Source organism: Alosa alosa, chromosome 20, assembly GCF_017589495.1.
Source record: "Alosa alosa isolate M-15738 ecotype Scorff River chromosome 20, AALO_Geno_1.1, whole genome shotgun sequence".
Taxonomy (NCBI): domain Eukaryota; kingdom Metazoa; phylum Chordata; class Actinopteri; order Clupeiformes; family Clupeidae; genus Alosa; species Alosa alosa.
This window is the reverse complement of record NC_063208.1, coordinates 12567796-12585542: the sequence shown is the minus strand read 5'-3', so window position 1 is coordinate 12585542 and position 17747 is coordinate 12567796. Positions and strand designations below refer to the sequence as shown.

The 17747-nt window shown below is 44.0% G+C and overlaps 1 protein-coding gene across 2 annotated transcripts in view; it reads left to right on the top strand.

Moving 5' to 3' along the window:
* Positions 1-17747, top strand: part of LOC125285415 (potassium voltage-gated channel subfamily KQT member 4) — a 72496-nt gene that overhangs the window by 48361 nt on the left and 6388 nt on the right. Inside the window, exons 10-13 of one of the 2 annotated variants that reach the window (XM_048229851.1) lie at positions 1330-1350; positions 3327-3383; positions 4971-5197; positions 5648-5747. In XM_048229851.1, coding sequence (XP_048085808.1) covers positions 1330-1350; positions 3327-3383; positions 4971-5197; positions 5648-5747 — 405 coding nt within the window. The remainder of the gene's footprint in view (positions 1-1329; positions 1351-3326; positions 3384-4970; positions 5198-5647; positions 5748-17747) is intronic. The other variant, XM_048229850.1, reaches the window with a different exon arrangement.

Sequence of the window (17747 nt, the reverse complement as noted above, 5' to 3'; positions counted from 1 at the left end):
AGTGTTGTAGTCACGCACACTCACACAATACGTACACTCACGCTCACACATAGTCACAAACACTCACACATTCATCTGTACAACAACGGACACACACACACAATGCGCGAAGGCTATGCTAGGTTTTAGAAAATCATGGTTTAAGAATGACTATTCCATACGGTCTCGCAAGCAGCCTCCTTCAAATGCGCCGTTGAATGCCAAAATACCGATGCATTTGATGACATATCGCTTTTGCGCTGTTAAAGGAATGACAGATGTCATTCTCATTGGTTTAAAATTATGTTACTCCCCAAACACACCCATATGACTGATTAAAAACCTAAAGGAACACCTTGTTGCTTCATACGCGCCTTCCACTTTTGATGATCTAAACCCCTTCCAATGTGAACTGGACATCCTACTAAATTTGAATAGACTTTTGACGAGTGACGATGCATTTTAGAATGTCATGATAGGGCCCCATAAGTTAGCACTATATACAACCTGTACAAACAAAGACAAACTAAATTAATTATATTATGCTCAAACATTGTATACTTGCATAGACATGTACACAAATAGACACACACACACACATACACACACATACACACACACACACACACACACACACACACACACACACACACACACACACACACACACACACACACACACACACATGGGGGTCTTGAGGATTTTGTCTTAATGAGGAGTAGCCCCTGAGTTGCCTGATCAGCTGTTTGTGTTTGCGGCACATTGCATATGAAAGCAGATTTATAAACATGGCAATATTGTTTTTACATCCATCACATTACGTTTACATGGAGGAACTGGCTACAGGAACAAACCCTCATCAATTGTGTGTGAAAAAACAGTTAGGGAACCTATTCTCCAGTGGCACAGCAGACTTGGCTTCTGGGTGTGTGTTTGTGTGCAGTGGCTCATTATATAACCCTTTTTGACTAACACTGCTCTTAATATCTATATGTGGGTGATTGTGAATGTGATTGTGTTCACTCATGTTTGTGTGTGTGTGTGAGTGTGTGTGTTTGTGTGAGAGAGAGAGAGAGAGAGAGAGAGAGAGAGAGTGAGAGTGAGAGTGAGAGTGAGAGAGAGAAAGCAAAATAGAGATTAAAATATTGAACGGGAGAAAAGTGTCTCTGTGTGTGGGCCTTTCTGTCTGTTTCTGCTTGTCAACCATTTCTGTTTGTCTTGTCACCTTCATGCATCACTTATCCCATGCCTTCTCTTCCATCTCTCTTTGTCTCTCCATTTCTCCCAACTTGTATGTCTCCATCTATATCTCCAACCATCCATCCATCCATAACATCTTCCCACATTCAGGAAGACTGAAGTCACGTGCAGGTGTGTTGGTGCTCTGTGGCAGGTTGCTGGCGTTCATGGTTGACGTGTGTTTTCGTTCAAATTCTCCTGACATGGTGTTCCCTTGCACGTCGTTTTTACTCACAAGACAGAAGCCCAGATCTATAGTATGCGCTGATGTTGGTATTGAATAGGGTGATAGACTACTTGTGGGCATGTGACATCCTAACTTAGGAGGAGAATCATCTGATCACAGACACATGTCTCATGGATTCATCTGATCACAGACACATGTCTCATGGATTCATGCGCGGTGGGGTCTGAGCATGCTCACTGTCCACCTGCTTGCCTCTTACGAGACACACCTTCCCTGTTTCCGCACCTCTGCATTTCCCATCTTTTCACTCTGTACTGTATCTGTTTTAATCTCCTCTTCCTAACAACTGATCAGGACTCAGTTACCACGGCTATTCTTGCTAACTGTTACATTGCTACTCAAGGAGTAAAATGGCATCTGTCCTCGATCAGTTGTTAAGATCAAGAGTAGAATTTCAAGCAACACTTTGATTGAGTTTGAACTCCATCAGGCTGAACACACGCTCTCTAGACTTCACCTTCTCTTCTGTCCTCCACTCTCTGCTTTCTCTTTTCCTTTCCTTCCACTTTCGTTTCTCCTCTTTTCCTTCTCCCTCTTTCTCTCTCTTTCTCCTCCTCTCTCCTCCCTCCTGTTCTCTCTCTCCCTCTCTCCTCTCCTCTCTCCTCCCCTCCTCTGCTCTCTCCCTCTCTTTCCTCTCCTCTCTCCTCCACTCCTGTTCTCTCACCCTCTCTTTCCTCTCCTCTCTCCTCCATTCCTCTGCTCTCTCCCTCTTTCCTCTCCTCTCTCCTCCATTCCTCTGCTCTCTCCCTCTTTCCTCTCCTCTCTCCTCCACTCCTCTGCTCTCTCCCTCTCTTTCTCCTCTCTCCTCCACTCCTGTTCTCTCACCCTCTCTTTCCTCTCCTCTCTCCCCACTCCTGTTCTCTCACCCTCTCTTTCCTCTCCTCTCTCCTCCACTCCTGTTCTCTCACCCTCTCTTTCCTCTCCTCTCCTCCTCCTCTCTCTCTCCCTCTTTCCTCTCCTCTCTCCTCCATTCCTCTGCTCTCTCCCTCTTTCCTCCTCTCTCCTCCTCCTCTCTCTCTCCCTCTCTTTCCTCTCCTCTCTCCTCCTCCTGTTCTCACCCTCTCCTCTCCTCTCTCCTCCACTCCTGTTCTCTCACCTCTTCCTCTCCTCTCTCCTCCACTCCTCTGCTCTCTCCCTCTCTTTCCTCTCCTCTCTCCTCCACTCCTGTTCTCTCACCCTCTCTTTCCTCTCCTCTCTCCTCCATTCCTCTGCTCTCTCCCTCTTTCCTCTCCTCTCTCCTCCACTCCTGTTCTCTCACCCTCTCTTTCCTCTCCTCTCTCCTCCACTCCTGTTCTCTCGCCCTCTCTTTCCTCTCCTCTCTCCTCCACTCCTGTTCTCTCACCCTCTCTTTCCTCTCCTCTCTCCTCCACTCCTCTGCTCTCTCCCTCTCTTTCCTCTCCTCTCTCCTCCACTCCTGTTCTCTCACCCTCTCTTTCCTCTCCTCTCTCCTCCACTCCTGTTCTCTCACCCTCTCTTTCCTCTCCTCTCTCCTCCCTCCTCTGCTCTCCCTCTCTTTCCTCTCCTCTCTCCTCCACTCCTGTTCTCTCACCCTCTCTTTCCTCTCCTCTCTCCTCCACTCCTGTTCTCTCACCCTCTCTTTCCTCTCCTCTCTCCTCCACTCCTGTTCTCTCACCCTCTCTTTCCTCTCCTCTCTCCTCCCCTCCTCTCCTCTCTCCTCCACTCCTGTTCTCTCACCCTCTCTTTCCTCTCCTCTCTCCTCCCCTCCTCTGCTCTCTCCCTCTCTTTCCTCTCCTCTCTCCTCCACTCCTGTTCTCTCACCCTCTCTTTCCTCTCCCCTCTCCTCCACTCCCTCGCTCTCTCCCTCCTTTCACCTGTTCCTCTGCCTTGTGTGTCTCCTCAGTCAGCTCGTTTCTAAAAAGCGGGGTCTCTTCCGGATTCACGCTGGCCGCAAGCAGAGGTATCCACGGCGATGTTGCACCAGAAGGGCACGCTCCCCGACCTGCACCCCACCCCCACAAACCCTGCACCCCCACACTGCAGCTCCTGGTTAATATCCAGGAATCTCCCAACCTTATTGGTCCAAAGCAACACAATATTTCCTTATTAGGAAAACTGTATGCTGTAAAAAAAAGGCTCACACAAATTCTAGACATGTAGAATTTGTGGACATTCTTGGTTTTAACATTTTAATCTGGAACATGCCCCGCTCTCTGCGAACGGAACTCAATGTTCTGCTCTGGTTCAATAATGTTTAGAATGCTTTAATGCATGAATGGCCAAATCAAAGCCTAATAATAGAAGCAAAGACATTGTTGGTTGCTGAGAACATTGCCTGTTTTCAGAACAGTAACGGGAGCTCTGGAGTTGACTTTGCCTGCGTCTCTGTGTCAAAAATACACCATGAGTTCAGGTTGGATGGCAAACGCTGAACCATGTTCATGGTGTATTTGGACTGAATGTCAGCCTGGATGGGCCAAAAATGGCCTGGATATTCAGTGGACCCAGGTTCCTTTTATAGGCTTCACATCTCTCATAGGTTGGTCTACTTATTAAGACTGATGACTGCTTAGTAAAACCCACTCCTGCCCTGAAGCATGCTAGGAAGAGTCTCTTTGCCTGTGGCATGGGTGAGTCGCAGTTCAGAGAGCGTCAATGAGTGTATTGATGATCTCTTGCATTGCATGTTGTTTCTGGACTCTATGTTTCTTGCATTGCATGTTGTTTCTGGGTTTTTCTATGTTATTGTGTTTTCCCCCCCTTCCAAATCACTTCAATACGTAGTATGTACGGGAAGTTCTTGGATTTTCCAGGATTTTCATGGACCTCTGAACAGCCTCCTGAAGAAAGCCGTCCCCCCCCCCCCCCAAATATCAACGGCATGCAGAGGATTAATTCAACCCCCCCCCAGTCCACCTGAATGCTTCCAGCTGAAATGCAAAAACTGAAATGCTATTTCTGCAAGCGCTTTCCTCTGCTCTTAAAATATTTATCCGAACCGTTGGCCGAATATGCCGAGCATATCACAGGACACCGTGGGCCATGAAGAATAAGATCCCCTTGTTTACTCAGCCGTGAGCATATCGCCATCCCAGGCCACAGCACCGAGTGCTTTTGTCAGTCAGATTTTAGCCATGTTTTTTTGTAGACCATGAAAAATAATTAATGGTGCAGAATAAGGGTCTTGATGCATGCTTGGAGATAATCTTGTGGAGAATATTTGGATGTTTTTGTGTCTGTCCACCTCCATCAGACTTGTCTTTTTAACATATTAACCCTTCTTACTGTCAGTCTGTCTATTTTATGTAACCATTCCAATTTGTGCTGTCAAGCTTGGTTAAGATATTTGTTGATATGTTGCACACACATAGACTGTGCATTCAGGAGGAGGACCAGTTATACATGATGAGATTGCATGGTTTGGTGGAATAGATTTTGTGGACATGGATTGGCTTGTGCATTTGCTGAGAGACAGTGACGTAACTTCTCTTGCATGATTTGCTTATTGTTGGGATGTGTCACTGACTTGTGTGTTTCCGGGTGGCAGTAGTAAGATGGGGTTCCGCGACCGGATACGGATGAACAATTCCCGTTCGTCCCAGGCCATCAGAAACAAGGCCTCACCTTTGCCCCCTGGAAATGACCAGCGTTCGCCGTGTCAAGACAACGTCGCCGAGGCAACCAGTCCGGGAAAGGTGCAGAAGAGCTGGAGCTTCAATGACCGCACCCGCTTCCGCACATCCCTACGGCTGAAGCCAAGACCTCCCGTCGATGGTATGGCAACTGGACATGGCACTCTTTAAAGTGCACTCACGCTTACAAAACAGAGACACCTACAAAACACCTATGGACCCTTTCAAGAGAGTTCCATTCTCAGCATCATAGTTGGCCCCACAAGACTTCCTTTTTTAACATTCCAGATGTTATCTTAATGCAGAGGAAGTAGATTGGGGCCCAAATAGAACGTTCAAGCATTGTTTTTGTTTTTATTGTTGAAAGGGTCTATATGCAAGAAATGCCCGAGTTAGAGATGTTCTGTGTTATTAGTACATAATGCTATTAGTGCCGTAGCCATTGACTTTCATTTCTGTTCCATGAATAACTAATCCAAATGTTTTCCTGACTGTCAATTCAAGGCAATTTTCATATTAATCTCTCCCCTTCCCTCTCTCTCTCTCTCTCTCTCTCTCCCTCCCTCTTCCTCCATCTCTCCTTCTCTCTCAGTGGAGGGAACAGGAGAGGAGAGCACTGAGGATAAGCCCTACTGTGATGTCACCATGGACGAGGTGATCCCTGCTGTGAAGACTCTGATTCGTGCTGTTCGGTGAGTCCCGCACCATCGTGACGTGAGTCCGGTCCCTCGCGACCCCCTCCCCCCACCACCACCACCCCCCTCCACCCTCCCCTCACACGCTCTCAGGAGCAGCACAGACACACTGGTCCTGCTCCCATAACCCCTCTCTCTACGAGAGTGGAATGAGAGAGTTAGTGAGCTGTAGCAGAGCACTCAATATAGGGTTACCAGAAAGGAGAAAGGTCCCATAGTGTGAATTCATCACTAAGGGAATCATGCATTATAATTGAGGTTTTGCAGCTAAATGCTGAACAAAAAAAGCTCCTGTTTTCTGTACGATGGTGAAATAACTTACATGTTTTATTACATTATAAGCCCACCTGGTGTTATAATATTGTTAATATTTAATCTGGGATGCTAATAATGTAGATGTGAGTTTTGCTACCACCACAAATTGCAAAGAGACTCCTTCGAGCATTATTGCTATTAAGGTTACAGAAACTCTTTTTCAGGTAAATGTTTTAAGGTTTGTATGTATCTATGTATATATTCGAGTGCCGTTAAAGATTTGGTTAGTGATACTGGAGAAAGATTTTGATGTTTGAATTCAACAGTCAAACAATAGACCTCTCCCTTCAGTGCTCCATAGGTTTGTGGGTGCAAAATATCACCACCTACTTCTTATTGGCTGCAGTAGTGTTGTATGTGTCGGTGCACACTCCGTGTTTGTTTTTAGTTTATGGAGCCAGGGCTGTGCAGGAAAACTGAGTTATAAAAAGAGTTATTTTCAGTTAGCACACAGAACGGACGGATAGCAAAACGTGAGGAGATATTTGCTGAATGCCACAAAAAGGGTAGCCTATTGGGTTACAATTGCTCATATCTTTAACACTCACAACATAGGGAATGCCCATTGTTGAGCCACTGAGTGCTGTTGATGCTGACTCCAGCACTGGGTGAGTTTGACAGAGCAGTCATCGGTCAGTCAAGAGAGAAGTGGCTTGTTTTGGTTTTGTTAGAATAAAACAAGTCAAGGAAAATGCACATTCAGCAGTTTGTATTCTGCAGTCCAGATTAAACTTCACCAAATCACAATCCTTGGGAGTCGAGTACTTTACTGAGTTGGCAGGTAGTTGAAATGATTCCTTCCTATTAATACCTCATTGTAAAAGGCACAATGCTCAGATGGTGATCAATGATCAACACACTTTTTTTCTGTTGTTTTCTGCAACGATACTGCCAAAAACCCAAGTGACCTCAGGAGTTATTTTTCTTATAGTTATCCTATGTAATTTCCCTGTGAAAGAATACTGCTGGCCAAGTCAGACGTGGTAGTGCAGCTGTTATAACTATTAGAACGCTTCCAAACAGGAAGGCGATTTAGTAGTTCACACGTTGGGAAAGGAAGGATCTCTTTGTGTTTGTGTGAACTGGTGGGGGTGTAGGTGAGTGAGTGCATTTCAGAGAGAGGAAAAGAAGAACTTTCACACACTTCAATATTATACACCGTATGCAATCTATTCAATTTTAGGAAAGTTACAGCAATTGCGTGGCAGATAGCAAAATGAACACACAGAAATACACCTTCATATACAGTACATGCTTCATTACCTTTTCAGGCAAAAAAAAAATCACTGAGTGCCAGCAAACATGTGTGTGAGAGGCAATGGATGCCGGACTCCCTGGGGAGGCTGATGGCTTATCGAAGCAGATTGCTGGAGATTTAATCGCTGGAAGAGCGCCATCGTCTCTTACTACCTATACTTGCCGCGTTGTGGCCTCCAAGTGCCTGCCTGCCCTGTGTGTGTGTGTGTGTGTGTGTGTGTGTGTGTGTGTGTGTGTGTGTGTGTGTGTGTGTGATTGCGTGCATGAGCTGTGTGTGCTCTGGTTATGTGTTGTGGTGTGTGGTTGTTGCATGTTTGTATGTGTACATGCATGGAGGGGCATGTCCCATGCGCTTTAATAAGCTGCTGTGTTTTGGAGCTCAGTAGTGTGGTTGAGGACTGGGACTCTGAGGGTGACATCCCTCACCTGGCCCAGCCCAAACGTCTGGACAGGGACACGTGCGAGGGGACTGCGGTTCGCGGAGACGGCACAGGTGTGTTGGAATGGCTCATGACAAGGGGCCACGGCGACGTCGCCGCTGGCCTCTCTCCTCGCAGCCCTCTCTCCTCGCAGCCCTCCACTTCCTCCTCCTCCTCCCTGCCGCCAAGATTGATGTCCTATAAATAAAAAAGGCAAATTTTAGCATGCGTCTTAGTGCTGAGTGTTCACTTTGAAAGGAGGCTCGCCGTTTATCAGGCCAGACATGGCAGAAATGTGTGGAGTTTGCTGTTCGAGCCCAGCAGACATGAGCAGAGGTGTGTACTCCCGCAAAAAAAACACACCAAGAAAAAACATACAAAGTGCACCTCCTCTTTTGTTTTTTTTTATTTTTTCTCTTTTGACTTCCAAAAACATGCTTCTTTTTCTGGCTCCGTTATTGAGGGTGTGATTTATTCATAAGAGGTTGCATTGTTTCCCTTGCCCATGACTTATTTTCTCGTTTTCCAAAAGGAAAGGCAGAGAGAGGTTTTCCAAATGGTATTATTAATTTACGGCCACGTAGACAGACCTCTCCTCAGACCTCGATGTCTGCTCCTCCGTCCATGAACGTTTTCTAGACGTGGGTTTGTTGTTGGACACCTGTGTTGTGGACGCAGTCTCCAAGGTCCAGGCTGTGATCCTGGTGGGCTGTGGAAGTGATTAAAGGTTTTCAGCTACACCTAAGCAGGAGGAGATGAGTTTAACACTCACATAAACATTCAGAAATGATTGAGAGAGAGTGTTTATTCAAATACTGACGGATGGCTCTTGCTGAATTTGTCTTTTGATTTTAAATCACTCTGTTAGCCCCTTAAATGAAACCTATGGTAGCCATCCAACTGCAAGGACATGCAAATAAATCCCACCCATCCACACTGCTTTAAGAAAGCGTTCACTTCTATCTTTATGTTTGAAGTGCCATCAAAAATTATATTCTATATAGGGGGGACTGAGAGACCAGTGTCTAGTTAATAAATGGTTTTACCCTGGTGTTTCCACATGCTTGATATAAGACATACTTCAAACACGTCATCAATTTTATTTATAGTTCTGGTTTATCAGCATGCCAGTTCAGTAAGTTACCAATAAACTGCCCCAGAGGGAACCGAGGGGGGTTTATGGCAGTGAGCTGTAGGTGACACGAGACAGTGGAGGCAGTGAAGATGGGCCACATGGCAGAGGGGATGAGAAGAAGCTTCATACAGCTTCCTATAGCTCCTTGGCATTGGAACGTATATGGAGTCAGACAACGTAAAGGTTAGACCAACTCCCTCCCAGTAAGGAGACAGGCTATTGAAAAGAGTCAGCGCTTTGCAGAGTGCCTCGGGAGGTTGTAAATAAATGGGATTTCTTCTGTACTTCTCATTCCTCCCTCTCTTTTTCTCTTGCTTTCGTTCCCTCGCCTTTCTCTTACTTACCTACACCTGAGACCCACCCCAGGAAAATATGCAGGTAGCTGCAAAATCCCACAAAAACTCACACACACACACAAAAAAAAAAAACTTCCTGCGGAAAAGCCAAAACTCGAGAGTCATCAAGAAACTTCATCAAGAAACTTGGGTTCTCTTCGGGGCCTGATGCGGGTGACTTTGGCAAACAGCTGTGGACATCTCTTCTGTTGTTTTCTGTTCTCCACAGTGACGCCAAGAAACTGCACCCCATTCTAGCCACAGCAATGCAGAAATACAAGCGACTGTGGTGCTTCCCTCAGCACCAGACAACAAGTGAACTGTTGAGAACAGGAAGAACCCTCTGACATTAATCTTGATCACAGAATCCATGTTGAACATCTATTACTAAGATACTTTGGCCTTTCAAAAACACAGACCGCCTAGCTCGAAAGTACACTGGCCCAGGCAGAATTTGTGCCTTGTGACCAAAGACTGTTTTTGTGCAGTATTGATGTCAGTTCATATATCAGTGCCTCAGCAAGCAACTACAGTACTTCTCTCCACCTCCTTAGGATATGACGGACGGATGTGAGCGCACAACATTAAAGGGGTGGTTCAGGATTTTGGACATAGGACCTCATTTCCAAGTAAGCAAGTGTGATATTTATCAGTGGAGACCGTTTTCAACACGTTTCATCCAGTCCTTCTAATTGCAGAGTTCGCAGGTGCTAGGCTAAGCGCCAAGTCAACGGTATGTGCTAGCCTGCCACTAAAGACAGTCTTACCCACTCCAAAGTACACCCGAGGCAAATAAATTATAACGCCAGACTATCGATGTAAATGTCTGTATTGACAGTGTTATTTCTAACGTTATTCCATCCTTGCATTTCAACGATCGCATTACATTTTGAGGGACTAGTTTCTTAGCAGCGGTGGAATTATACTTGCTCCGGTTAGTAGTACTGCGCCAAAAAGTAAACAGTAAAGCGCACTCCAATGGGGATACCTAGTAGTAGCCTTGGTAATATCAGTCCGCCGCTGAGTTGCAAAATGACTACTAACAACTTTAGGGACCAAAGTATAACTATTGCAACGTGATGCAAGGGTAGTTGTATTTCTTGCACTATTCTATCAACAGACATTTACATCGATTGTCTGGAATTTGCCTCAGGTGTACTTTGGAGTGGGTAAGACTGTCTTTAGTGGCAGGCTAGCACATACTGTTGACTTGCGCTAGCCTAGCACCTGCGAACTCTGCAATTAGAAGGACTGGATGAAACGTGCTGAAAACGGTCTCCACTGATAAATATCACACTTGCTTACTTGGAAGTAAGGTCTTATGTCCAAAATCCTGAACCACCCCTTTAAAGGCTACTCTGAAGCATCTCCATTCTCCTCTGAGGCTGAGGGCACAGACACTAAAGGCAGCTCATCGCAAGGAGCTACATCTGCTTACCAGAGATAGGCCATCCTCAGTTTAGGGAGATAGAAAAAGAGAAGAAGACCAAGTGAAAGAAAAGGGTAAAAAGTCCCCCCTCCCTCTCCGTGTCCTCTTTCTCCCAATCCTGCGCGTTGCCTGGCCACTCCTATGGAGTGATCAATCACGAACGGGGGGGACGATGACAGTTTGAGTGCGGCTGTTTTGTGATCCTAACATTTCGCTGTTTCGCGTTTTTCTGCCGAGCCAGCACGTGTGGGTGTTAGTTATCCGAGAGTGATAAGACGGAGGACAGAGAGAGAAAGAGAGAGAATGGGAGGAAGAGGGAGAGGAGGGGAGGCCAGCAGCCCTGACCTGCCTTCAGCTCATCTCCAGCGCCAGGCGACACGGCCACAAAAACATCTGGCAGAAGCTGTTAGCGTGAGCGATCACACGGCGGGGCCGATGTGAGCACAAACACCAGCACCTGAGCTGGGTGGACGTCAGGTGCCCTTTTCAAGAGCCTGGCAGGGTAACTGACAGCACTCACACTTTTAGGACAAAGTAGATCAGTTTCACAATGAGTCAATATTTGGACCCTGTTTCCAGAAGCATCTGTGTTTTTCTCGATTGTTACACACATTTTCTGAAAGCATGCCTCATCCTCTCAGAACTCTACACACAAATAAAAAAAACACACACACAATGGGCAAACCCCCTCAATTCTCCTGCAAAATGAAACTTTACATTCAAAACAATGTTATTTATTCTCAAAATGGTATTTTATTTTCAAACCAACCATTGTTTCACAAACCATCCATCATATGAATAGACATTTATAAGAACCAGTTGAACACTGACGTGCTCAGTGTAAAACACTATGATGAATGGAAAACACTTCTCCATTCATCATAATGACTTAGGCCTTTTTTTGTTCAGTGTTAAACTTACTACAGACAGTACATACATAAGTGTGTTGTAAAATATTTGAGAATATTGTTTTTTATACTCAGAACACACAAATACACTGTAACAAATATATTTTATTTTTCCCCACAAAAACAATGTACACAGTGTACATCCCAACCAACATAAAGTTGCACATACAGTGGTCTACATACAAAACAACTGAAGAATTTACTGTATACAGTTACAATAAAAAAAAAACTACGCTGCTTCCTCTCTTCTACCTCATCAACATCACAAGCATTATGCTAACGCTTTGATTGCTCATTTTAAAACTGTGTGACAGGTGTTTGCCCATGTGATGAGTCAGTGTGCATAGTAGGGCAATTAACTTTAGAATTTGAATGGCAGTTCCTTGTGAAAACAAGAGATTTTCTTCATGGAAATTGTGCCAAATGCAGAGAATTGTGTGTAGTGTTGTGAAAAAAGTGTGTTTTAGAACTGCAATTTGAGTGTAAAGGAGGAATTGTAGTTTAGCAGAATTGGTTCAGGGGGTCACATGACATGCTGTGGTCATTGTGTCTTGCAGTAAGTACCAGTTTTTGTGTGTAAACAATTGAGAAAAACTGTAATATTGCTGCATTTGTTGTAAGTCAGCAGACTAACTGTCAGAGCAAAGGAACTAAAAGTGACACCAGCTAGACTATATGTGGCCTGTGTAGAGACCATTTCCTCAGAAATGGCCTGAATGAAACCAGGAGTAAAATCCCACATTACAACATATTGGAAAGTACTGGAAAACCCAAATTACACAATATAAGACACAATAACCCATAGTTTTTTAATGTAAGAACAGAAGGCGGTTTCCACCATTATAATTGGGTCAGCTCAATTCTGCTGAGCAGCATTTTGGTGACATCGGAAGACGGAGCAGAGCCATCAGTAGTTCAGATCTCATCGGGGTAACAGAAGCACAGCCATCAGTAGCCAACAAAACCAACAAAAGATACATAAGACTACCTTATGAATCGTGCAGGCGGACTAAACCATTTAGCTCTTTAGCAAGGGAGAGTGAGAGTGACCTTAGACAGTTTTCACTATGTTTTGTATACAAAATCCAGTCAGTCAAACTTTACATTTCGTCTGACATTCATTTTTACATTTAATTTGGAAGTTAAAATATTCAGGTAAAGTAAATATATGGTGGAAATAAGTATTGAACGCTTAATTTTTCAGTAATTAGCCTAAACTTCCAGTGAGTCTATTCGAAATTTTCACCACACATTATATTAACACACATATAAAAAATCCAAATATAAGAGTTTTGTGGATTAAAGTGGAATGACACAGGAAAAAAGTATTGAACGTGCTGAATACTTTGTGGAAAAGCCTTTGTTTGTAAAGACAGCTTCAAGACATTTCCTGTATGACAAAACTTATTAGTCGCAGTATCAGGTGTGATTTTGATCCGTTGTTCTAAACAGGTTCCAGGGGTCCCTCTTGTGAATCCTGATCTTTAGTTCCAGATTACTTCCAGAACTGTTTAATTGAATTTAATTGAATTGGCTGCCTTCAAGTCTTTCTGGAGCTTTCTCCGAGTGGTCCTTGGCTCTTGGAATTGACTATCCTTCTGACTCCCTGGTCAGAAATATTGCGAGGAGATCCTGTGCCCTGTGCCGGTTGATAATGCAGTGATGTTTCTTCCACTTGGAGATAATGGTTCCCATGCTGCTTACTGGAAGATTCTGAAGTTTTTAAATGCATCTGTAACCAGTTTCATTGATATGTTTTGCAACAATAAGGTTGCAAAGGTCTTGGGAGAGCTTTTTGCTTTTATCCATCATGAAATGTTTGTGACACCTTGGTAATGAAAAACCTTTTTATAGCCCATCAATATGTATGCTACTAACCAAGCTTATATTAATTTGCACAGATAGAAAGGATAACTACTCTCTAACTACTTACAGATTCCAGCTCGTTCCTTCCCTTTCCTTGCCTTAGTGCTTTTTCTTAGCGTGTTCAATACTTTTTCCCTGTGTTATTCCACTTCATTACACTTGACTCTACTTATGGAGTTGTTTGGATTTTTTATGTGTGGATTACCTGAGTTATTCCTAATGCCTGGTGAAAATGTAGTGCCCCCTGTATTCCACTTTTCAAGGGCCCTCTCCTCCATTGCCCTATACTTCCCACTTTCCCCCCTAGTTCGATGCCCTTTAATCTGCTGAACCTTCTGCTCGTTTGCAAATATAAAAAAAACTCTCTGCAACTCAACATTGGCCTGCCTGCCTCAGCTGCCTGTGAGGGGCTTTTCAGTTGTGTTGGATTACTGTTCACTGCAAAGCGACCCAAGGATGAGTGCAACTAACTAAAATCAACTACTGCTCAAACTTAAAGAACTTAAAGGAGGTGATTTTTCACATAGATGAATTTCTCAACATCCTTATCAGGCAAGTAGCTCCACTCGGCGGCCATATTGCAACACTTTTTGGGCACTTATCGTGCATCTATTTCGGCAGAAATGCGTGTGCGTAAGGCTTCATGACACCAATCTTGCTCCAGCAGCGAGATCACAACAGATGATTGGCACGATGTCTTCACAGCACACCACATGATTGGCTCAATGTATTTTACAACACACCACATGATTGGCTCAACGTATTCACATGTCAACGTTTTCCCGCTGAAGGGTTGTGATATGTGTAGACAACTGCTATATTGGCGTTACAAACTAACCCCATGCATTACCATGGAGGATTTTTTTGAGTGCTGTATCTCCTCATTAGAAAGTCTCTGGTAAAACTGGTTGTTCTGGTACCCACCCACCCCCAAAAAGTAACTAAGTAACTTTTACTTAAAGTACATTTTAAACTACTACTTTTTTACTTTTACTTGAGTACATTTTCAGATCATATTTTAACTTGTACTTGAGTAATATTTTATCAAGGTATTGGTACTTTTACTTGAGTACAATATTTTCATACTTTTTCCACTTTGTCTGCTGTACAGGAAAAGGTCAAAGGACTGAACACAGGTGCACAATTGATTGTAATGTGTGCATCTAATGGATTCATATTATATCTATATATATATATATATATATATATATATATATATATATATATATATATATATATATATATATATAATATAATATATAATATTATGTGCATGAGTGAGTGTGTGTGTGTATGAGTGTGTGTGTGTGTATGAGTGTGTTTATACAGTGTATTCCTTCACGCCACTTCACCTTGCTCCCAGCACTTTCCTTGTGAGGTTAAAGGTGCTCTAAGCGATGCCACACGTTTTTTAGGCTAAAACATTTTGGGCTCTATCTTGCACTTTAGCGCAATTGACTTGTCTTGGGCGCTGTTTCTATTTTTCCGGCAGGATAATGACTGTTGCGCCCAATGCAAATCTAAAATGGGGTGGTCTGTAGTAGCTACATTATTCATAGGTGTGGTTTGGGCGTAACGTGCAATAAACCAACCACAGCGTCATCTCACATTCCCTTTAACAACAGGGACGCTTGTTCCATAGCGAATTGCTATTATGATGGTGGATTTGCCAGGTGCAGCCAGGAACGGTTCACAGCGCTATAGTCAGTTGGGAACAGTTTGCTATTGATTTTTCCTCTTGACAAAATGTAATACAGAAATGTCACTTTCCGATGTTTTGGGATCACTCTCACTGAATCACGAGGTTATGAATGCATGGTGATATTTTTGCAATGTAATCTAACATTACCTCACTATAGACAATGCAGATCTGTCAGATAAGCTCTTCTCTCCCGTGCTGCTGCTGGGGCATTTGGGTTAAATGGCATCGGCATGCAGTTCAACATCACGTCTCATTAAGTCCACTAATATTTCCTAATTTATGTCATCAACACATCCGTGATTCATGGAAATGTGTTCGCTAGATTTATACCTATTTTTCGGACACCACACTGATTTCCCTCGTGTAGCAATATTTGTCCTTGTCATTATGTATGGTTTGGAGAAATGGGAACCGCGTCGTATAGATGAGAGGAGCAAAGTGCATTGTGCAACACAGGCACCCAAGCAAGCGCTTCTGCAAGTGTAAGCTACGGCTGTACCTTACCAACAGGCAACTCAACAACGAGAAACAGTTTCCAAGTTGACCTAACTTTCCAACTCTGCACAGTATCCCATTAACTGCATGACAGTAGGCTATTTACAATATTTTATGTAAAGTAGAGTTTGTAAACATGTTATCATCAACTTTAATGCACGCACAACTTTTTTTGAGCAGGAGAGAGAATAACAATGAATGGACGCAGCAACTACAGAAATTGTAGCCAAGGCTACTTGCTGCTTTCTTTTACTGTCTATGGTTGCTGGTTAACAGCACATAATAAGCTTATTTAAGCGAATTCACAAACTCAAGACTTCAAGGCCATCATGGATATAAAACAACGAAAGGATGGAGGGAACATAGCAAAGTTTGGAGTTATTTCAGATGGGCTACAACAAGGTAGGCAAAATTGTGGTGCTTGTCAAAACCTTAGCGCAGCTGGAATAATGCTTATAGGCTGATGTTAAAGCGCGCACGATGTTTTAAAGCCAAACACAACGGTAAATTGGAACAAAACTAAAGGTAACTTTAGCCTTTATAGGGCTGTATAAAGTTGTCCAAATTAATAGGAAACGGACAAATATGATCAAGGCTTTGAATGTTTCCATCTGTGCACAGGGTGTCTGTAGATCGGTGTGCATAGCATTCATTAATGCAGGCCTGTGGCCTTAAAATAGCATCTGAATTTGCGCCACTGACTTTAGACCAGGAGGTTCCTGGTCTGTGGCGGAATTGTTTTCTGAAACTGCAAAATATCAACAGGGACAGTTTGCGCCGGAACACGCCCCCTCTTTTCGCTGAAACGTCCCCCCTGGGCGCACATGTACCTGTGGAGGGAAAATTCCAATATGCGCTGACTGCAGAGTAGGAAAGACAAAAGTGTGAGTATGGACCCTTTCAAGAGAGTTCCATTATCAGCATCATAGTTGGCCCCACAAGACTTCCTTTTTAACATTCCATATGTTATCTTAATGCAGAGGAAGTAGATTGGGAACCAAATAGAACGTTCAAGCATTGTTTTTGTTTTTATTGTTGAAAGGGTCTATACAAAGTCAATTGCGCTGGTGTGCAAGATAGAGCCCTTTATGTCACTTACTGCAAACATCCCCTAACCAACTGCTAGCTGTCTGTATCCTGAATACACTGTAAACAAATTTGATCTCTGTAGACAGCCCAGGCTCCAAAATACGGCAACAAAAACAACCTGGGCAAACCTAGCCCATAAAAACATAGCAAACTGTTCCAGGAAATCACAGACGAGATGCGCGTTTAGGAGAGTTTCAATTGTACGGGAGCAGCATGGGAGGGAAGGGGAGGAAGTAGCAAGCTAGCTCTCTGTTTAGTTTGAAAGTCAACAGAAGTGACGTTACCCAGCATCGCTTAGAGCACCTTTAAATAGCTAGTTTGATGTTTACATTTAGCCATTTAGCTGACACTTTTATTCAAAGCGACTTACAAAAAGGGAACAATCAAGGTACTCATCACCCTCATCAAGGTGCTCCCATCCCATCTTACCAGATTGATTGTTGTACATCATTTATATGTATTATACGTAGACTAGAGGAACGGAAGAGAAGACCACAGAAGATGAAAAGGTAGAGAGAGAGGCCAAGAGGAGAGAAGAAGGGAGGAGAGAGAGGAAAAGAGAGGAAAGAGGAGCCACAGGACACACAGATACCTCAGAGTCATTTGAAGATGTAACCACTCTGGCCTTTAAAAGGCCATGGTGCATTGTGGTTCGGTGTCTCACACACCATTTTATGGCAGCGTGTGTGTGTGTGTGTGTGTGTGTGTGTGTGTGTGTGCCAGAATAAATGTGGGCTGAAATAGCTGACTGTAAGGCGACCCTCACCACCCCCACATCCACCCTCCTCCCAACACACACACACACACACACACACACACACACACACACTCAGCCCTCCACCCCCACTATGACACGCTGGCTGTTTATGAGTGTGTGTATTGTGCGAGTGATAAGGTCTCCCTCAGTAATTAATCTCGTTAGGTGTGTTTATCAGCCGGCTCGTTTCACGGCACTTTGCCTTTGTTTGCCTCGCGCCTCACTTTATCACTCCAGAGAGGAGCGGAGGTGCGTGTGTGTGTGTGTGTGTGTGTGTGTGTGTGTGTGAG